The sequence below is a fragment of the Equus przewalskii genome, chromosome 9 (assembly GCF_037783145.1).
Source record: "Equus przewalskii isolate Varuska chromosome 9, EquPr2, whole genome shotgun sequence".
NCBI lineage: Eukaryota > Metazoa > Chordata > Mammalia > Perissodactyla > Equidae > Equus > Equus przewalskii.
The window spans coordinates 56,862,666-56,885,872 of record NC_091839.1 but is presented as its reverse complement, the minus strand read 5'-3'; the positions used below and the strand labels follow the sequence as shown (position 1 = coordinate 56,885,872).

The window sequence follows — 23,207 nt, the reverse complement described above, 5'->3', positions numbered from 1 at the left end:
TCATGCCATTAAACAGTGGAATGAAGTATGTTTTGGGCATAGATACCATCATGCAAAATGGACACTTCTCTGAGTGTCTGTGTCAAACCAGAAACCTGATTACAAGGAAGAAGAGTAAGAGAAGCATTTCTTTGATGTGCCTGGCATTCAAAGAAGCCCATTTAAAAAAAAAAGTCTGTGTTGTACAAAAAATACATCCTCTGAAATGGGTAGAGTTGAACCCCACACCATGGTTGGCCAGGAGAGGTAGAAATGTGTTGATTATGGCAATTTCATACTGAGCTTGGCAAACTCAATTTTTGTAAACTCCTTTTTCTGCTTTCCAAAATAAAATTAATTAAAACCAGCCTTTTTTCCTCCATTTTCACTGACATAAATCGCTATTTCTCCAAAGCCAGAAGGAGAAAAAAATGTATTTTCCAGCTTGAGTTATTCAGTACTCCTGCCTTTCTAAGAGGAACTTCTTGAGTTAGGAGTTTCCAAGGTCCTGGGCAGATGAAGAGCAGATTCCTTCCTTTGCGTCCTCAGCTACCTGGCCTGATGTCTCTTCTTCACCCATCCTTTCTCCACTCTGGTAGACTTGGACACAGTGCCCCTTTCTTTGTCTCTTACTGTTCACAGTTTAGTTAATTTCATCTCAGGTAATCTCCAAACTATATACACATCCTCTTCAACCCTTTGCCTCCAGTTTTTCATTTTTTCTCCTCTTACCTGTTATTTCAGAAAAATTGCCGTCCACCTTTTTGCCTTCTCCTTGCTCCTTTCAAGAGGAAAAATAAACCAAGAAACTTTACTTGGAGTTGAAAAACATCAGAGTAAAGCTTAGTATACTCTTGGGTTAAGAAAAAGGAAAATTCTATAATTAGAAATGAAATAGGCATAAGAAAGAACCAGTATCTACCCTCTCATCCTCTTATTAAAGTAAATTTCCCTGTAACTGTCAATGTTTAGAAATCATTTTTTTTTTTAATTTTTTTTTTAAAGATTTTATTTTTTCCTTTTTCTCCCCAAAGTCCCCCGGTACATAGTTGTGTATTCTTCGTTGTGGGTTCTTCTCGTTGTGGCATGTGGGACGCTGCCTCAGCATGGTCTGATGAGCAGTGCCATGTCCGCGCCCAGGATTCGAACTAACGAAACACTGGGCCGCCTGCAGCGGAGCGCGCGAACTTAACCACTCGGCCACGGGGCCAGCCCCTAGAAATCATTTTTTAAATATTTTCTATTTAGTTTTGTTTTCCTGTTTTATTCAGTTGCAGGTACTGTAAGTTTGTGTTTTCTATTCTATTTTTAATTACAACTATATGGTATTTCTAACGTTAAGGACTAACCAAGCTTTTGTGGGCTGCCCTGAGAACCTAGCAATCATTTATAACGTATGTTGGGAAAATGTGGTCTGAGCTCCAAACAATTGACTTATAGATGTAATTCCAGAATGCAGTGCATTTGTAGTCTGGTGCCTGCTGTATTAGATTAATACTGAATTTGAACACCATAAGCAAAAGAAAATTTAAGAGCATCCAAAAGGATCAACGTGACTACTTTTCATTAGTAGCCACATATAGTTCAGTTGTATTGATACAATTTTGGCTTTAGCATTCCCATCATTTTCTTGAATCCTCAGAGTTGTAAATACTCAGTGAAAAAATTCACTCTAAGCCAAAATTGGCTTATGGGCCTTAACCCAGGAGCGAATTTTATTTATTTAGCAATAGTGATTGGGGAAGAGCCCTTTTCTGGCAGCTAATGACCTACTGGAGGACTTGTGTGCCCAAGGCAAAGCTGAAGGCCATTAGCCCAACAGGTCATTAACTGACAAATGCCTGACCCTGAGGTCATTTCTGATTTTGTAAACTATGGAAACATTAAAGTGGGTTTGTTGGAAAGTGTGACTGTGCCAAGGAACTTTCTTTTTAGACATTTTGGAAAATGTGTTAAATTTTTTGTTATTATTCATGCGGCTTAATTGCCTTTGTTCTGGTGCCGTTTTCACTGTGCAAAGCAAGTCAGTCAGACATCAGTAAACACCAAAACTATACTGTATGTCCAATCTTTAGTTTTTAAAGGACAATTTCCCTCTTTAGAATATCAGATTAACTATTTCATTACTAAGCAGCTTCAGCTTACACTCTTGTGGGTCACTTATGTTTTCATAATGTGTTGAGCTATATAGCTCTTATCTATTTTATACTTCTCAGAGATAACATATAAAGAACAAAGAGAAGTGGAAAGTGCCCTGGGGTAGAAGTCTGTGGACCTACTTCCTATCCTTGCCCCCTTTTTTTTTTAATTAGCCATTTAACTTTGGACAGCTCATTTACCTCTCAGACTTCTAGTTAAGATCATTCATCTTTTTCTCCAGACTATTTATCTAGTGTCTTAAAACTCCATTTTACAAATGAAATTAGAAACTTCATAAGGTATAATATTTAAAATTTATTAAAATTAGTATCAAACATTTAACAATTAATAATTTTTAATTTAAAAAATAATATTAACTTATAGTTTTGAGTGTTTACTATATAGTAGACTCTGTTGTAAGTGCTTCATGTATATTAACCCATTTAATCTCTCCTGAGGCACAGGAAAGAGTTAAGTAATTTCCTTGAGGTAACACTGCTAATAAATGGTGGAGCTGCTCTTTAATTTCAGGCAATCTAATTCCAAAATCTTCATGCTTAACTAAAGTAGAAAACTAACAAACCAACAAAGAACCATGATACCTTTTCTTTTTTTTTTAATCTTATTATATTTTTGTGTGTGTGAAGAAGATTGGCCCTGAGCTAACATCTGTTGCCAGCCTTCCTCTTTTTGCTTGAGGAAGATTGTTGCTGAGCTAACATCTATGCCAGTCTTCCTCTATTTTGTATGTGGGAGGCCGCCACAGTGTCGCTTGATGAGCGGTGCTAGGTCCGTGCCAATATCTGAACCTGCAAACCCCAGTCCCCAAAGTGGAGCACATGAACTTCACCACCACCAGCTGGCCCCACCATGATACCTTTTTTGCCAGCAATTTTGCATTATCGATCCTGGAATTTATAATGTCTTAAACAACTAGTTGTTTTAAAATATTGGAATAAACATTTCAGTGCAAACATCAATAGGGGCTTTATGAAACATTCTACAGAAATAACTAGTAAGCAAAGGCAACTTGTTTTCTTGGTTTCTTCATCTGTAAAATAAAGGCAGCATTATCTCCATCCACTACATTCTTGTCAATTCCAGTATTTTACAATTCCGAGTGTTGTAGGAAAGAATCCAAACTTACAACACGTAACTAGATCCTGAAAATGGCATGAAATATGAAGAAAAACAAAGGAATCGAGAAAAATTGTTAATAAAATCAGAGATATAATAGAGAACTCAAAATTTTTTATGAATGTCTGAGATCTGGAGATTTATAAACATATTTCAGCAGTCAAAGCAATACTCCAAATTAATGACCTCACCTTTATGGCAGATTTGTGATGAGAAACTTATATGACTTCATTTATCAACTATTCTAAAAGCCATAAGGTGATATGCAAATATAAATTTCTGAAAATAGTGGTAACTGTGCAAATTTATTTTGAAATAGTTGTGATTTATATAACTAATTCACATATTAGGACAGTATTGGTAATTGAACAAAATTTTGTGTGTGTGTTATGCCAAGCATGGGAGATACCAGTTTAAAAGCCAATTGTATCTTTATAGATTGGAGAACTTCTAACCCAAGGGCATTCATTATTTGATGCAAGGGTACAAAGCAGTTAGTCTCAAGTTTCTACTACCTGATTTTTTTTTTTAAGGAGGGAAAAAAAGAATTACCTAATTTTCTATAACGCAGTACCAGTAGAGCCAGTTATTTTTAGAATTCTATTGAATCACAGATTTTGAAGAGCCGAGAAGGTATTTGGAAGAAATACAATTACAGTTTTAGACAAGATGCATGGATTTTAGTGCATATGAGTCATGCCTTTATTTCTGTGGCTGCCTTTGAAGTGCAAACCTTGGGATGTCTGTAAATTACAAACATCTGCCTTTTAGTGTGGCCCAATTTGAAGAGGAAGTGATTGAGCTGGAAAGTGAACTATGTTACCCAAAAGACATGGTCTTCCTAGAATTTGTAAGATGTATGTGTGAATCCCAGAAAAATCCTGAAATTTTTAAGTCTTTGGCCAAATGTGGTCTGAGCCAATTTGTTTTCATGAATCTAGTAAAATCAAAGCTAAGAGTCAATGTCAGTGATATAAACCAACAAGACTGATAAACAGCCTAACAGAATTACCCCATAGAACCCAAGAGTGATTGTTTCATCCTGCCTCCTCCCTCTATTCACATTCAGCTAATTTACATGTTTCTGGTATAAAGTGATACAGAAATTAACGCTTTTACAAATATATTTCAGAATAACAATGTTTAAGCTGATAATATTAAACAATAACAATGTTTAAGTAAAAAATATGGAGTCTTCGGTGTGCAATTAAGATGGCTAACCACAGTATGAGCTATCGCATATATCAGTACGATGTAAGATAATATTTCCAACCACAGATCACATCCTATTTATTGGTGGGTGGTGAAATCCATATAGCAAATCACCAGCAACACTTTTTTTTTAATGGAATGCAATAGAAAATAGAGGGATAATGAAACTTTTTAATGAAAATTTGCACTCATACATATGCATGTACCGTGTCGTGATGTAAAATACAGTTCTTACTGTGGGTTACAGTTTAAAATTTTTGATACTATTTGGGAGTCTTCTAGCCAGCAGCATTCTTTCATCCAGCAGCATTCTTTCAGTTGAATGAAATACTGTACTTTGATTCTGGTGTTCCGAAGTTTCACATTGTGAACTTGTGTTTCTCAAAGGTGTGATTAACTTTTCAGTAAAATCACACTTGGAAAACATCACTTTACATCACTGAGAGGGCCCTCAAATGAAGAAGCAGTGAAAGCAAACTGGAGGTTATCAGCTACGTGGGAAAAAGTGCGCTGATCACTGAAATGACAGACATAATTCTCTCAGGGAAAGTTCAGTCAGAACAAGGGGTAACAGTGCCACTAAGTAAAGAACATAGTAACGTGGAACATCCTGAATACAGCAGACTCCAGGTGCGGGAATGCCCGTATTGGAGAAGGTGGAAAATAAAGCAACTGACTGTTGTCTGATAATGTCAGAATTACTTTCTCTGTTTCATGACTAAGCATTCAATTCTCAGTAACCACAGTTTTTATAGTAATGGCACAACACAACCAACTGTTTTTAGCCTACTGGAAAGCTTCTCCTTTCCCTTTATTTCTTATGAAAAGTTTCATCTTGATGAAAGCATTTTAAATTATCTGCAACTTTTTCAGGAACCTAGTCATTGTTTAAATAAATAGATGATATTTGTCATTATTCAGTGACAAACAGTCGGCCAAGAACCACATACCTCCATTCAAAAAGTGAATGACGTTTTTGGATTAGTTTTTTATTGTTAGTAAAAGAAATCTACATTTTTGGCTAATTGACTATTCCTTACAATTGTTATGAATAAAAAGATGTATAGAGACGCACATTTAGTTTTCCCATCTTAGGGCTTACTATCGATAACGTGCAGATGCCTCTTACCTAGATAGGCAAACTGGGGCTCTGAGAAGTGAGGTGGCCGGCCCAAGGGCATGCAGCTCATCCGTGTGTTACCCTTCTGAGTGATCAAAGACAGATTAATGGCTTCTGTCTTTGTAAGGCTATAACTAGTTTCATTAGTACAGTTCCAGGCACATAGTAGGGTATCGACCTACTAATGTTAATAGAATGAGTGCACTAGCCAGTATAATATTAAATTTCAAGACTTCATGTTCAAGCCATTTTCCTGAACTTGTGGCCTATTTCTTTTAAGTTTTATCAGTTGTGATTTTATACTTTTCTGTAGTTCATGGAATTTTCCTGAACCTTTTTTGACAAATGTTATCAGTAGTTAGTTTATACACCAATGTATCAGCTGTTCTAAATTAAAAATTAAGATTATCAATTTGCTTAGTTTTTGCTGCACCTGTCCTACTGGTAGTGCCATTTCTCTCTCTGCTCTTCCCCCTTAGCCAAAAGAACTTCCAGCTCACTAGAACAGATTGCCATCCCTCCCACAAATAAGCATGGCCTTACACATTTGGCAGCATTGAAAAGGCTCCCTTCAAAAAGCCGAGTTAGAAGCTTCCTCCAGAACTCCTGTGAGTTAGTAGTGTGTTTATTGCAACAGACCTTTCATCATTGTCTTCATTAAACCTGGTCCTTGCCCGGTAGGAAGGAGTGGAGAGACCCATTCTTTCATCGACTTCATCAATGGCTTTATTAAAGCCACTCATTTATATTAATCAGCATGCAGATTAGGGCTCATCTGGGTTGTTTGTGCCCAGGTGGTGGGTGAGTAGATTCACCCCTTATTTGGCCACTGCTGCTGTTCCCTGGGCTCTTCAGAGGTTGCTTCTCCACTGAGGCTGCCAGCCTGCAAGCTCTGGCTGAGCACTGGGGACTGAATCCACCTGGAATGAGATAGTTTGCTTAAACCCAGTTTGTAAATGATAAAGTGCTTTACAAATGTTAGATGTTAATATTGGTCTCTGTGGGAGAGCACTACTCCTTAACCAGTCCTTCTCGACCTTACCTTGGTAATGTAAGTAAATCTTTCCATCTTTAAATGCATCTCTCAAATATTTTGTGCTTCGTTTGTATGAAAAGGAACTAAAGAGTGAAACTAACTGCTCTGGTTACCATTAGCAGGTATTCGGCATCCTTTATCTATAAAAGTATTTTTCTGCAAGACTTCACTGACAGTGTAGTTTTGTGGCTTAAAAAAAATCCATGCAAATGCCAAAGCTCTTTGAAAAGGACATATTTACGCTAAATCCATCTTTTGTTTCTCTCAAGACGTATATAAGAATTAATTCTTCCCCAAGGGCGTTTTACCTTTGTTACTGCTTCGTGCGTTGGTATTTGTTCCTGGGGGTGGAAGGAGGAGTGCAATAAATTTGTGTGTAATTAATGCCATCAGCACTGCAGATGTGTGCACACACATGACTGTTTCCTTTGCGAGCAGCTGTTAAGAGTAGTAAAGGCTGAGGGGCTGTGTGTTCATTTGCCTCTTAAATAGAGTGATGGATCTCACGTTGTCTTGTCATTCCACACTGTAGTAAAAAACCGTCATTAAAATAACGTTTCCAGAGCATGTTTTTGAAAGACAGTTATAAATCTGTAATAGCTGCCACAGTTTTTATATACCAAGCAAATTAAGTACATAGCAACCTTTTTTGAGTGAATTAAAATACAACTGTACTACCTTATTATATATCTCCTCAGCATATGCCGGTTTGAGCCTTAATTGAGCCACATTAGTTTATAGTTACATTTTTCTAAAGGTTTAGTTGTGTTTTACTTTTTAATTTAGCATGAGTGTCCTTTCCTCAAACCTAAGTGGTCTGTTTTACTAAAGATCGACAACTTTGTTGAATCTATTCCATCTGTCAAATGCTAACTGACAATACTCCTGAATCACAATTATTGAAAAAGGCACAACTTGACTACACAGAATGCTTACCACCACTTACTGATCTTATTTTTGCTAATCTAAGGATGATTGATTGATATATTCTATAAATCAATCTGTGAACATGGGTCAGCTTTAAGCCTCTGAGATTAAAAGCAGAGTATGCTTCTCCCCACCTCACCCCCTGGAAGTAGGTTTATTGTTTTATCTGATTATAAAAGCAGGACAATAAAAGGGGAGAGAAAATGTAATACATTGTAAATTTAAGAAATTGTAAGTTTAGCAATTATAAATTTAAGCAATTCAGAAAAGTTGTTTTTTTAATTAAAAATCATCTAGAATCTTACCACTTACACATTATCATTATTATTAATATTTTGTTGTCTCTCCTTTCAGACGTTTTTCTCTGTATTTAGAAATACATAGATTGACCTCATTTTTAAAGTACTTATCATGCTATTGTTTGGTAACCAGCTTTTTTTCTTAGGAATATGTTGCAGACACCTTTGTGTAGCAGTATACAGTATAGTGAGGATTTTTTTGGCTACTGTTGTTCTCCTACTACCCCTCACTTCTCTCAGTTTCTAATTTTTATGATGAGAATTTTATTATAGCTCAGGACATAATCATAATTTTGTGAGGGTATGCATCACTTTAGTTTTTCAGTTAAAAAAATCATTGAATTGTAGTTACCCTTGCCAAAAGATAAAGAATGAAGCAATTACATATTCCCCTGAGACTGGTGAAATTTGTCCTATAAATTAACCGTTTAAGAAATTCACTCCAAAGGTCAGTTATTATCAGGTCTGTAACTGTGCTAAGGTTCAGCTGCACCTGGATACTACCGCTTCCTTATCTTTGATGAGAGGGTGGGGATTGAAGTGGGAAAGATCAAGAGTTTTCTTGAGAATAGCAGTTAGATGTGCACTATACACTTACTTTCCTATGTGACCTCCTCCCTAGTAGCCAATACAAAGTGGCAGGAGAAGCCAGCTCACATCACTGACATTGTGGTTACCACTTCTGGCTCACTGAAATCTAAGGTGTTACTCAGACGATTGGGGGATAATGTATGGCATTGCTGTAGAGTCAGATTTAAACATATGACACAAATTGAAGAGAAAAGCATTATTGCATTTGCATGTACAGGTAAGCAACCCTCCTATTCTCACAACCTCCAGAAATGAAGAACTATATCTCCTGTTTGATTACTCTCTAGATAGCTAAAGTAAACTTTGTAATATTGATGGGGTGACAGTCATATAATTTGAAATAATGTTTCAGGATGCAGTAAGTCAGTGTTACAGAGATCTCTGATTTTGGTTAAAATAATCTTTTCATGTTTTCTGTTGTTGAATTAAAACCCACTTTCTTCCAAAATATTTGGGCACACAATTTTTAAAAAACGCTGTAATCTTGGTTTCTGTACTATGCCCTTCATCTATCCAGGACTTGTACTGAATATAGAGTAATAATATAAAAGCACAGAAGAGTAGTAAGTTAACACTCACTGAGGCTTATTATGTTCCAGAATCTCTTCTAAGTCTCTACATATTTACTCATTAGAGAGGGAAGTGATATGGTCAACTAGTGCCATTATTTGTTTGATGCAACATTGCACTTAAACCTGATGTCATTCTGAATCTGATATGTATGAATTATTCCCAAGCATTAGAGCCCGTCAAGACCCAGAACTCAGCAATGTGACCTTTAATTGACCCAACTAGGACCTCTTCATCAGTTGGTAGGGTGGGCTACCAGTCATAGTGGTTTAAAAAATGGAAACGATTTAAAATGGTTTAAGAAATGAAAATTGTTTCATTATGTTCTGGGTTTTGGAACCAAGGGGGTTTGGGTACAAAAAGTTTCACAAAGAAAGTAATCAGAAGAGTTCAGACAGCGGGAAAGGTCCATGTGAAGAGAACAGATGAAAATAATAGTATGAGCAAACATGTCTCATCAAAATTTACAAAAAAGCAGTTTTCAAATTTCCATGCCTAATTATAAATACTAACGTTTGCATTTGTAGAAGCTCAGAATCTTAGAATTGGAAGATAACTTAAGGAATTATGTTTTGCAACTCCCCTCATTTTATAGTTGAGGAAGACCAAAGCTCAGAGAAATTAATTGATTTGCCCCAAATCTCACAATGAAATTGATAGTCGGCCTCTAATTTGATTACAGTGCTCTAAACTGTTGGGCTTATTAGGCTGGCCACCATGGAGGCTCTTTTAGCCTATCTTCTTTTTCTAGTAGGAGGTGTTGTCTTGCCCTCCTGGGCTTGAGACACGAAAGTCCTTGAATCTTTCTCATAGTGGCTCTTGTCCAGAGCACCAAGAATTCTGGGGCTTGGGCTCTTAGCCTCAGGCGGCCTGGCAGTTAGGCTCTGGATTTTCCTCTGGCTGCTGTTATCCTCGCTATCATTTGGGGTTGCTTGAACAAATCATTCCTCAAGAATCTGAGGGGAGAAAGTATCATTAAGCAAGTGCTTTCTTATATTTAAATACAGGAGATATCTAAACAGGTGAGCGCCTGTGGTAGTAAGGCACATAATGGGAAAAAGAAGACCAGATCATTCATGGTCTTGTTAAAGTACACGTGACTCATAGCCCTGTGGTCTTCCTAGAAATATTTGCAATTTTAAATGACGATGATACTTAAACACAACTCTCTCTTGTATAATTTTAAAAGTAAACATGTCAGGCAATGGGAAGAGATTTATGTGTGCATTGAGTAAGTTACCCTTGCCTGGGACACATTAAACTCCCCTAGGCTGTTCCTGCTTTTCATAATTTCTTACCTTCCTTGACTTGTTAACTCAAGGAAGTCCAAAGCTTTCTCCTTGATGGTTGTCATTGGCTATGAAGAAGTATTCTGCTCAAGTAATTATGAACATTTGGAAGTATAGGTCACTTATAAATTATGAACTTATAAGTACAGGTCTTCCTATATTCGCTAATGGCATTAAGAGAAAAAACATCAGAGAATAAAATATTTTTGTTACTTCTGTCTGGTCTGGAATTTCAGGGAGGTAAAGGAACACTGGTTATCCAGAGCCAGATCCGTTGTTAAAAGTTTATGCCATCATTTTGACATTGAATGTTGGACTTTCTCTTTGTAAATCCCTCTTCACTTTACCTGTGCTGGTCTCAGAGCTCAAACTGTTTCAAAACCATAACATTTCTTAGTGAGTGATTGATCTGTATTATGTGTCCAGCCATCAGGGGGATCTTGGGATGTTGCTTGTATAAACTGTAATCCAATCTGATGCTGTGCATTTAGTTACAGTCTTTCATAGACCTATTGGTGATACTCTATCCTCTAGGATTTGGGAATAGGGCTTATCTGATACCTTCAGGGGGAAAAAATCCATTCATTTTTCTCTCTTCCCCACTTAAATAACTCAACACATCTGGTAACACTGTAGGATCATTGTCCTTCCAGTTCCTCTGCAGCTCATATTGCTACAATATTTCTTAAGTATTTGGTTACCTAAAGGGCAATGTGATTTAAAAAAAAAAAAAGACTTTGTATAGGTCTTACAAATTAACCCATCTGCAAAGCTAGAAAAAAATATGCCTTTAATCAGCAAAATTTCCATATCAGCAGCTCTGTGTGTATTATGCAGTATGAATGTAAATATAAATTTGGAGATAAATACTCGTGTTAAAATTTTAAAGCAAGTCTTTCTACAAATTAATGTAATTTGCCTCTAAAAAAATGTTTATTAAATCCAGAGTACCTGATATTGAAGTATCTTGTTGTTTGAGTCTGTATCCTTTGGCTTAATAGTGTCTTCCATTACAAGAATGATAAAAGCTGAAACAAAATCCTTTAATTCAATCAAAACCGAGCTAAATTTTAGGAAGCAAAGAGTGGAAATCTGATACAGGACTGCATGATATAGAAAGCTAAGTATACAAGATATTAAGACTTCATAAGAAGTGGATGGGGTTGCCTTCAGGAATTATTGTTTGAAATGGCTGCATCAAACATTATAATAAATACCACTATTTTATCCTCCTGAATTAAGATGGTTTATACAAACAACTCTAAATTGTACAGTAGTTCCAAAGAGACCATTTACTGTTTTCTGCTTGTTTTACATTCTGGAACAAGTTCAAAGCTCTTGATTTTGCTTGATCATTTTTTTTAATAGCCTGAGACTTGAAAATAATACAGGTTTGATGAATATGATTTTAATATTGCAGTTCTATAAAAATGTTCACTGTTTATGGTACATTTGACCCAGAAGCCCTCCAGTGCATTTTTAGTATAACAGAATGAACACATTTGAAAGCTTAACCATTCTTTTGCTTTTGCTTTTATTTCTGTATTAAGTATGAAAATTAGCATTGTAATGGCTCCCAGAATGAGGATATTGAAAAAGTGTTCACCTAACAGGAATAAACATACAGAAAATAAATTGAGTTAAGATTTCATTAGTTATCTGAAATTTAAGCTTGTTTAAAATGGCTATTACTGGATTTTCATGTATATTAAATGCTACGCATACAAGACTTTTTTGGGTTTTTGGCTTGAATTAGGACTGAAAAAAATTGGATCACAGCTCTGATATCCAGGTGGGCAATGCTATTTGCCAGGATCTTTGCACATAACCCCGTTTTTTCCATCAAGCACAAATACCGCCTTTCTACTAAGCCCTCTGAGGTATTCTGAGGTAAAAATAGGGATAAACTTTTTAAACTGTTTATTTTAATTTTTGTTCTTGTTTTTTAGGTTGTGGAACTTCTAGCAAGTGCCCTTATGGACTTGGTACAAGGAGTATACCATGAAAATTCTACTTCAGCAAAGGTAAAGATTTGGTAACCATTATAAAATGTTAGGTTAAAAATGCTCGTGGCAAAACTAGGATTGATGAGCAAAAATGTCATTCTTGTTTTGTGTTTAAATTGTACATGACGTTTTTTTTAGATTAGTGTTTTGGCTACGAATTCATGGCCATACGCTTAGTACATAGCAGATTTAGCCAATTAAAACAACCTCTTATCCTCTGGCTGGATTCACAGTCTGTTCAATCTGCAGTAGCCCAGTAGACACCAGCATGCTGCTGGCTGGCAGGTAGCACTATCACAAAGCTGGCAGGCTGGAGGAGCAGCTCAGCCTGAGGTGGCCAGGCCCAGCCTCTCCCCAGAGCAAAGGGCCTTCAAGTGTCCCAGAAGAGTGGCCAGGATCCCAAGAAGATGACTGTTGGGCGTGTGAGGGAGGAATGTCTTTTATATCCAGGATCCAAAATTTACTGCATTATTACATTCTCTATGATAAGAAGTAGGATGGTTGCACAGCTGGATTATTTTGATTAATTTTATAGATCTAGAATTAGGGTTTTTTGACTCATTTAGCAGGACATCTCAAGAAGGGTTAGATTTTATTTCCTTAAAATGCACTTATTTCATTTCAGAAGGATATTGAATGTGAAGCTATTGCTTCATTGACCATCACCATCATTTAATGTGGTATATACTGTTATAAGGGACTCCTATCTCAGTGTTTCATTATTCTAACTTCTTTAGCTTCTATATTAGCAAGATTTCATTCACTGCAAATTAGAAAAAATATGCATGTGTGCACATCTTAAGCTTTTTGACATTTCCATTTGAAAAAAGAAAGACAAATTTTACTAGAAGTGAAACATAGGGCATGAGCAACTTGGATAAGAAACTTAAAATTTAAAAGTATAACCCAGGGACTCAGGATAGTTCAGAGAGTACTTAGTGAAATATGAAAAATTGTACATTGGACATCTGGTAACATTTGGTTCAGGGAATCACAGTTCCCGATAGGCATATCTAACTTCACCTAAGCAGCATAGTGGTATATAGGGACCTGGCAGAAGATGTGACCACAGTGGACCCCCTTTGCTGCATTTTTTCAGAAACATCCCATAGATCACTACCATGGCTGAGGTTAATGGCAGATTGTAAAATGGAGGATCCTGGTCTAGTTCCACTTATAGAAAGTCACCTAGTATATAGTATGATGAAGATGATGATAGCTAAGCAAATAACACTGTGGTGAGTAATTGACCCATATTTCTTTGTTTAATCTTCACAGAAATCCTGCTAGCAAGTACTACTGCTGTCCCCATTTTACATATGTGAAAACTGAGATTTAGGAAAGATTAAGTAATTTGCCCATGAGCACACAAGTTGTTAGTTGAGATTTGAACTCTGGAGCTCAGGCTCTCACCCTCTCATTTACTGCCTCTATACCTCCAGGAAACCTGATTTGCTAGCATCCCTCTGCCATACCTGAGATCCCTCCAAATTGTGATGATTACAGTGACCTCTCCTGGCAGTTGTGACATTGTTCTCCCCTGGGGCATTTTCAAGGTGTTCATCTTTGTTCCATATAAGATTCTTTTTTCTTCTTCTCCCCAAAGCACACCCCCCGCTCCCCCGCCCCCAACCCCCCGTACATAGTTGTATATACTAGTTGTGAGCGCCTCTGGTTGTGCTATGTGGGATGCCGCCTCAGCATGGCCTAATGAGTGGTTCCATGTCCTCGCCCAGGATCCAAACCAGCAAAACCCTGGGCTGCCAAAGCGGAGCGCACAAACCCAACCCACTCAGCCATGGGGCCGGCCCCTGTTCCATATAAGATATTAATAATTCACAGTTAAATATCTGTTAATTTTTAAGTGAAAGTGTTATTGTTGGTTTTAAGGTTCTTGATTTATCTGCTCTTACTATTTGTCCACTATAATTAGCCCAGTTCATTAGTAATTTTGTGAACATTTGTTAAGTACTTTCTGTATGTCAGGCAGACCTAATAGCAACAACAATAATAAATACTTAGATAGCAGTTTAAGCTTGCTTATACTTTCTTTCTACACAATCACCTATGAAAAGGGTGGCATTTGTTGGTATACCCATTTTATAGAGGAAAAGCCTGCAATTCAGAGATGACAAACTGCAGGAAAGCATAGTGTCCGGAAATTGTTAATGCATGTTTGACATTGACATGATCTGAACCCAGGTTTTTTGACTTCAAGCCCCACATAATGTTTCTTCCTGGGAAAGAGAAAAAAGGAAGCAACAGTCTTTGAAGGACTGTTGATCATAGTGAACTGCTACTTAGCAAGCACTGCTTGCTGACTTTGATTAGCTAATAAGTTTACTCAAAAGCAAAGCTTTGTTCATCTGCCCTCTTTCCCCACCACCTCCCCAAACACGGTCCTTTAAAGCAGTTTTTTTAAGCAGTTACATTTCTAAATATAACCAAACCATTTAAAGAGCCTTTTTTTTTTTTTAATAAAGGAAGCAAAAATGCATAGTTGAACTGAAGCACTGGGAGTGCTTCTTGATGCCTCCATTTGTGCCCCAGGTCCAATTTAGGTTAACCACGTTTCCCGTCCTAACCAGAAAAAGTCTGGGTTTTTTTCCCCTTTGAGTATGCTTGCCATTAGAATGGCTTTTCAGAATTTGGTTGTTCTAACTAGGCCCAGGAAACACTTCAGAGGCAGAAAGAGCACCGCCCCACGTGGAGTGCCTTCAAGGTTTTCATGTTCTGGCATGATTAGGAAGCAGCCACAAGTGGAGGTCATGTGGGAAGTGAGTTGCACAACCTCCGTAGCCTTGGGCCAATTCAGTACACAAAAGAATTGCTTTGTGATTTAAAATAAGCTGCAAACCATTTCATCTCTCTAGGGATAAAAGGACACAATAGCGGTCTGTTTTCTATATGGCTACTTAATGCAGTGATGGAGAATCTGGGTAGCTTTCCGTGGGGTAATATGTGTGTGACTAGGGTAGACGCATTAAAGCAAATGAAGGGAAACTGGAACTGAATTCATTCCGCCAAATCTCCTTCTCCAGAAGAAGTTTGTAGATAATTATGTAATCCTCCTCAAAACTATGAAAATTTGTGTGACTTACGTTACATAACAAATTGTAGGTAAGTTGTGATCATGTAAACATTTAAAGTAACTTAGGAAATTCATCTTTTGTTCTATCCATTGAAAAATAACATTTTTATTTTTGTACTTGCTAGTTTGTGAACCATTTCTTCTTTCTAATAAAAATTAATCGTTGTGCTTTCTTTGGTGTTTATATTATCTGTCTTCCCTCTACCTGTTTTTTTTGTTAGCTAATTGAAGAAAGAAGCATATTAAATACAAAAATTACATTTTAAACAGTTGTTTACCATTCTAAGAGTTCCCCAGTCAAACTCTGCCTTATACATTTGTACTCATGTTACTCACTGTACGTACTAAATATTTTACATTTTAGCAAAATTGGCTTTGAATCCACAGACCTTTATATCTAAAATCTTTTAAATGTAATTATCTTACTATTTTAACTTGTTTTCTAGTTAGAAAAGCAAATACATGTTTATTAAATATAAACTGAAAGCCTAGGAAAAGGTCAAGAGGAAAATAAAAATTGTATAAATCATCCCCCAGAAATGAATCATGATTACATTTTAGTGTATTTCTTTCTAGGTTTCATTCTGTATTTCTCCCATTTTGGAGTTATTATTGTATATATATATATATATATATATTGTGCTGATTCACTCCCCAGGATAATCATTTTTGTTATTAAAAGTTTTCAAAACTATAATTTTAATGGCTATTTAATATTTCATTATACTACTGTACTATAATTTACTGAACCATTCCGCTATTTTTGGACACTTACCGTGTTTTCTTTCTTTTCTTTTTTTACTAATTTAAACAACATTGTGGTAAACATCTTAGTGTATATAACTTTGCTCTATTTCATAAGATAATTCAGTCAACTAGGAAGTTATGGATTATCTCCTGTCTGCAGAGCATTATGCCACTATCTAATAAAAAGATGAGTAAGATGAGTTTTACCCATTGAAAAACATAATAGAAGGGAAATGTAAACAAAAAGTCACATCTGGTTGGGAAAATCAGAAAAGACATTAACGAGAATTTGATATTTAAGTGGACATTTCAAGGATGAGAAATATCTATTGATGGAGAAGGATGGCATTCCAGGCTGAGGAAACAGCATGATCAAAAGTAGCAAAGCGTATTTAAGATCAGGGCTTCTTCCATGTAAGAAAAAAGGAGTAGTGAGAAGACTAGAAAGGTAGGTTTTGTCACATGTGTGCAGACTTATAATGCCAGAATGTAGAGCTCATACCGTATTTAGTAATTGAGATAAGAGAGGGATTGAAGCTTTATAAAGAAAGGAATTATATAGGGGCTGGCCCCGTGGCCGAGCGGTTAAGTTCGCGTGCTCCGCTGCAGGCGGCCCACTGTTTCGTTGCTTCGAATCCTGGGCGCGGACATGACACTGCTTGTCAAACCACGCTGAGGCAGCATCCCACATGCCACAACTAGAAGGACCCACAACAAAGAATATACAACTATGTACCGGGGGGCTTTGGGGAGAAAAAGGAAAAAATAAAATCTTTAAAAAAAAAAAAAAAAAAGAAAGGAATTATGTAATCAGATTAGCTTTTGGGAAAGTTAATTCAGCAGTGGTTTACAGGAGATTGAGGGGAAATGAAAACAGTTGGGAAGCCAAAATAATAGTGAAGGCCAAAGGTGCTCTTCTGCCACCTCGACATGGTTGGCTCCTTCTTGATAGTCATATCTCTGCATCAATTTCACCTTCTCAGAGAGACCCCACCCACCCACCCAGTCTGAAGTAGCCACACAACTGTGATTTTTAAAAAAGGCTCTTTAAATGGTTTGGTTATCTTAATCAGAGTTGTCACCATCTGATGTTCTTCTTCTTATTTATTTCCAGTCTCCTCCTATAGGAATGTAAACTCTATAGGAGGAGGGATTTTTTTTTTTTAACGCATTATATTCCCAAACCAGAATAGTGCGTGCCTAGCACATTAGGAGTAGCCCAAAAATGTTTGTTAAAATTAATGAGATAGAAAGGCCTAGAATGCTTGGAATGGAAGATCTTTCTCATTTTTTTGGACCGCCTTATTGATGTGCAAGAAACTGCAAATATTTAAAGTGCACAATCTATGTTTTGATATATATATGGACCAATTAAACTATCATCACAATCAAGATAATAAACATATACATCACTCCCAAAGAGCAGACTTGCTTGCTGGTTACTACAAAAGCAGTGGATTCCCCAAACTCAGTGTTTAGCTGTAACACAAATCCACTGAAGGCAGAGCATCCATCTGAGTGTTTCCCCTGCAGGACTTGGGGCCAAGGGTAACGAACACAAATATGCAGGTGCACAGGCTTCTTGCTGTCCATGAATAGTAAAGTCGTTTGTCTCTGACCCAGGCGTCTTGTGTCTTCTGTTAGCAACCACAGAACAATAACAAGCTAACTCATTAGTTTGTATGTATGGTGAGATGAAATCTCAAACCCAATAACTAGACCCTCCAATACAATGTTGAAGTGGTGAGAATGGACATCCTTGCCTTGTTCCTGATGCCAGGAGGACAACATTCAATATTTCATCATTAAGTGTGATGTTAGTTATAGGTTGTTTTTGTTTTGTAGAGGCTGTTGATTAGTAAAGAAGTTCCCTTATATTCCTAATTTCCTGAGAGTTTTTATCAGGAATTAATGTTAGATTTTGACAGTTTTTTTCTGCAACTATTGAGGTGATCATATATATATATATAAATCTTTTTTCTTTTTAGTTTTTTTCTCTTTTAGGTTCTTTTTTAGTCTGTTAACATGATGAATTAATTGATTTTCAAATGTTAAATGAGCCTTGCATTCCTGGAATAAACCTCACTTGATCATGATGCAGTCTTCTTTTTATATATTGCTTGATTTGGTATGCTAAAAATTTTGTTAATGTTTACATTTATGTTCATGAGAGATAGCGGTCTGTTGTTTTCAGTTCTTTGTTATGTCTTTGTCTGGCGTGAGTATCAAAATGAATTGGGAAGTATTTCCTCCTTTTTGATTTTTTGAAAGAGTTTGTGTAGAATTAGTACTATTTCTTCCTTAAACGTTTGATAGAATTCAGTAATGAAGCCATCTGGACCTTTGTTTGTAGGAAAGGTTTTTTTAGCTGCAAATTCAATTGCTTTAAAAACTTTGGGCTATTTAAGTTATGTGTTTCTTCTTGAGTGAACTTTGGTAGTTTATGTCTGCAAAGGAACTCTTTTATTTCATCTAAGTTGTCAAATTATTGACATAAAGTACTTCATAATATTCCCATGTTATCCTTTTAATATCTGTAGAATTTGTAGTGATGTCACTTCTCTCACTTCTGATATGGGTAATTTGTGTCTTTTCTTTTTTTCCTAGAGGCTTAACAATGTTATTGATTTCAAAGGATCAGATTTAGGTTCATTAACTTTCTCTTTTTTTCTCCTTTCTTTTACATTGATTTTCATTCTAAGTTTTATTATCCCTTTTTTTCTGATTGCTTTGGTTTTATTTCCTCTTCTTTTTTTAGTTTTTTAAGATGAAATCATTTTTTCGAGACCTGTTTTCTTTTCTAATATGGCATTTAGAGCCATGAATGTCCCTCTGAGTGCTACGTTAGCAGCATTCCCCAAAACTTCCATTATGTTGCTTTTTCATTTTCTCTTTTTTTTAAAGATTGACACCTGAGCTAACAACTGTTGCCAGTCTTCTTTTTTTTTCCCCCGCTTTTTCTCCCCAAATCCCCCCAGTACATAGTTGTGTATTTTTTAGTTGTGGATCCTTCCAGTTGTAGCGTATGTCACGCCACCTCAGCATGGCCTGACAAGCGGTGCCATGTCTGCACCCAGGATCCAAACCAGCGAAACCCTGGGCTGCCCAAGCGGAGCGTGCAAACTCAACCACTCAGCCACGGGGCCAGCCCCTGCTTTTTCGTTTTCATTCAGTTCAAACTACTTACTAATTTCTCTTTTGATCTTTTTCCTTTGATTTATGAATTATTTGAAAGTTCATTAGTTTCCAACTATTTGGAGATTTTCCAGATGTCTTTCGGTTGTTGGTTTATAATACTGTTGTGTTTAGAGAACATATTTTATATGGTTTGAATTATTTTAAATTTATTGAGAGTTGTTTTATGGCCCAGATATGATCTATCCTGGTAAATGTTTCATGTTCCCTTAAAAAGAATATGTATTCTGCTATTGTTCACGCAGTATTCTATAAATGGCGATTTGGTTGATAGTATCTTTAAGTTCTTCTATATCTGTAATTATTTTCTTTCTACTTGTTCGATCAATTACTGACGGTAGGTGTTAAAGTCTCTAACTGTAATTGTGGATTTTTCTGTTTCTCCCTGCAGTTCTATCCATTTTTCCTTCATGTATATTTCATAGCTCTGCTTCAGGCACATTAACCTTTAGGATCGTTATATTATCTTAGGATCATATTGTTTTCCTGATGATTCATCCCTTTATCATTAACTGACCTTTTTTATCTCTGGTATCATTCTTTATATTTTTTTCTCTGATATCCACTTTATCAGATATTAATATAACCACTCCAGCTTTCTTTTGATTAGAATTTTTATGGTATATTTTTTTCCATCCTTTTACTTTTTTATGTTTAAAGTGGCTTCTTGTATGCAGCATTTATATGCAGGATCATACTCTTTTATCCAGTCTGACAATCTCTACCTTTTAATTTGTATATTTAGATCATTTACTTTTAATGTGTTTATTCATACGGTTGAGTTTAAATCTACCATCTTATCTGTTTTTCATTCATCCCATTTGTTCTTTCTTTCCTTTTCTTCTTTGCCTCTCTTAGATTATTTTTCATGATGCCATTTTGTCTCCTTATTTTACTTATTAGCTATAACTTTTTGATGCACTTTTAGTGGTTGCTATTGAGTTTATAATATATACAGGCATACCTCATTTTATTGTGCTTCACTCTATTGTACTTCACAGATGTTGCATTTTTTACAAGACCCTCTACCAGCAAAAAGATTACAGCTCACTGAAGACTTAGAGGAGGGTTAGCATTTTTTAGCAATAAAGTATTTTTTAACTAAGGTATATACATTGTCTTTTTATTTTTATTGAGGAAGATTAGCCCTGAGCTAACATCTGCTGCCAATCCTCCTCTTTTTGCTGAGGAAGACTGGCCGTGGGCTAACATCCGTGCCCATCTTCCTCTACTTTATACATGGGACTCCTGCCACAGCATGGTTTGCCAAGCGGTGCTGTGTCTGCACCCAGGATCCGAACTGGCAAACCCCGGGCTGCCAAAGCAGAACGTGAGAACTTAACTGCTGTGCCACTGGGCCAGCCCCTACATTGTCTTTTTAGACATAATGCTATTGCACACTCCATAGAGTACAGAATAGGGTAAACATAACTTTTATATGCACTCAGAAACCCAAAAAACTTGCGTGACTTGCTTTATCATATTTGCTTTATTGTGGTAGTCTGGAAGCAAGCCTACAATATCTCCATGGTATGCCTATATCTTTAACTTATCACAATCTACCTTCAAGTAACAGTATACCTTTACTTACAGTGTAAGAAACTTACGAAAGTATATTTCTGTTTCTTCCCTCTCAGGTTTTGTGTTATCATTGTCATAAATTTTATTTACTTATATATTATAAATCCCACAATCATTATTTTTGCTTTAAACATTCAATTCTATTTTAAAGGGATTTAAGTTTTTTAGAAAGTCTTTTATATTTACCCAGATAGTTAACGTCTTCAGTGCTTTGCTTTTCTTTTTGTTGATACAAATTTCCACATGTATTATCTTCCTTCTTCTAAAAGATTTCTTTTAACATTGCGTATTGTGTGGGTCTGCTGGTGATTAATTCTTTCAGCTTTGTGTTGTCTGAAAAAGTCTTTGTTTTGACCTTGTTTTTGAAAGATATGTTCACTGGATATAGAATTCAAGATTGACAGGTTTTTTTCTCTGGCTGTTTTCATGATTTTCTTTTTACCACTGATTTTGAGAAGTTGGATTATGATGTGCCTTGGTGTCAGTTTTTTCATGTTGCTTGTGCTTGAGGTTCATTGAGCTTTTTGGATCTGTGAGTTTATTGTTTTTATCAAATTTGGAAAAGTTTTGGTCATTATTTCTTTAAATATTTTTTCTATCTTTCCTCCTCTCTCCTCTCTCACAGGAACTCCAATTATGTGTCTAATAGGCTGCTTGAAGTTATCACAGAGCCCACTGCTGCTGTGTTCATTTGGTTTGTTTCCTCAGTATTTTCTTTTTGTGTTTCATTTTGGATAATTTCTATTGATGTGCATTCAAGTTCACCAGTTTACATCTTCCATGTTTCTCCTTTACATGTTCAATGTTTCTTCTAGCTCTTAGACCATATGGAATACAGTTATGAAAACTGTTTTAATATCCCTGTCTACTAATTCTATCATCTGTGTCATTTCTGAGTTGGTTTCAATTGATTTCTCTCCTCATTTTGCATTGTGTTTTCCTGCTTTTTTTTGCATGCTTGGTTATTTTTGGTTGGATGCCAGACACTGTGAATTTTATTTTGTTGGATGCTAGATATTTTTGTATCTCTATAAATATTCTTGAGCTTTCTTCTGGAATACAGTTAAGTTACTGGAAACGGTTTGATCCTTTGACGTCTTACTTTTAAGCATTGTTAGGCAGGACCAGAGTAGCATTTAGTCTAGGGCTAATTTTCCCCACTGCTAAGGCAAAATCCTCCTGAGTACTCTGCTGATACCCTGTGAATTACGAGTTTTTCCATTCTCACTGGTGGGAACAGGAGCTGTCTCCAACCCTATGTGAGCTCTAAGGATTGCTCTCTCTGTACCGTCTGAATGATTCTTTCCCCAGACTTCAATAGTTTCTCAATAGTTTCTTTGTGTCTACACATTGGTAATACTCAGCTGAAGACTTTGGGGAAACCCTCTACACCTCCACAACCCTCTACACAGCTCTCTAATCCTGAGTACTCTGCCCCGTCAACTCTAGTCCCTGACTCTAATGCCTTTGGCCTCCCTACCCACTTAGGTCCATCGCCTCAACCCAAGGAAACTGTTAGGCTCTACTGCAGCCTGGCATTCTCTCCAGGCAATAAGCTGGAACAATTATAAGACTCATTTATTTCCCATTTCTCAGAGATCACTGTCTTTTGTTGCCTGATTTCAAATGTCTTAAAAGCTCTTGTTTCGTATATTTTGCCCAGTGTTTTAGTTGTTAGGTGAAAGGGTAAATGTAGTCCTGTTGCTCCGTCTTGCTAGAAGTGCCAGTCCTCATGATTTTATTTTTTGATTTGTGTTGGAATTATTTTTTTAAAAATAGCAAATGTAAAACTTTTCCCCTGCAAATTTTATGGTGCTTTGTTTTGCTGGTACCCTAAGTGTTTTCTTTAGTGTGTCTATTGGATACTTCAGCCGTGAGAATAAGAAATCAGAAATCCCTCCAGTGTCTTGCACTGTTTGACCAGAAAAAAAAGGATAGTAGAGTTAACATAAAAGAGGATTGGTTATAGAGTGGATGAGTCTACTTGATGTCAATTTAATGTTCAGGTGCTGGCAGACTCTCCAGATGAAAGAGTCAGGAGCTCCAGAGAGGTTAATGTAAGAATTCCTTTTGGTAGACTTACAGGTAAATGAATTTTGGTGGACAAAGGAAAAAAAAATTAGGAAAATAAAAACAAAATGGATAATATGGAAAGGAAGTTAAAATGGTTATCAGTACTAGCAGAATGTGCTGTAAGTGGATTTTGAATTTGACGCTATTTCTTCCCAACTAAGAGTGAAAGAGAAATAGGTTGTGTTCTGAATTTTTCATTATTTGGTGATTAATGC

The 23,207-nt window shown here is 36.4% G+C and overlaps 1 protein-coding gene across 4 annotated transcripts in view; it reads left to right on the top strand.

The window, feature by feature from the left end:
* The window catches only part of PDSS2 (decaprenyl diphosphate synthase subunit 2), a 270,216-nt gene that overhangs the window by 173,163 nt on the left and 73,846 nt on the right, over positions 1-23,207 (top strand). For all 4 annotated transcript variants that reach the window (XM_008520738.2, XM_070559179.1, XM_008520744.2 and 1 more), the window contains one exon: positions 12,249-12,323. In XM_008520738.2, the coding sequence (XP_008518960.1) occupies positions 12,249-12,323 (75 nt within the window). The remainder of the gene's footprint in view (positions 1-12,248; positions 12,324-23,207) is intronic.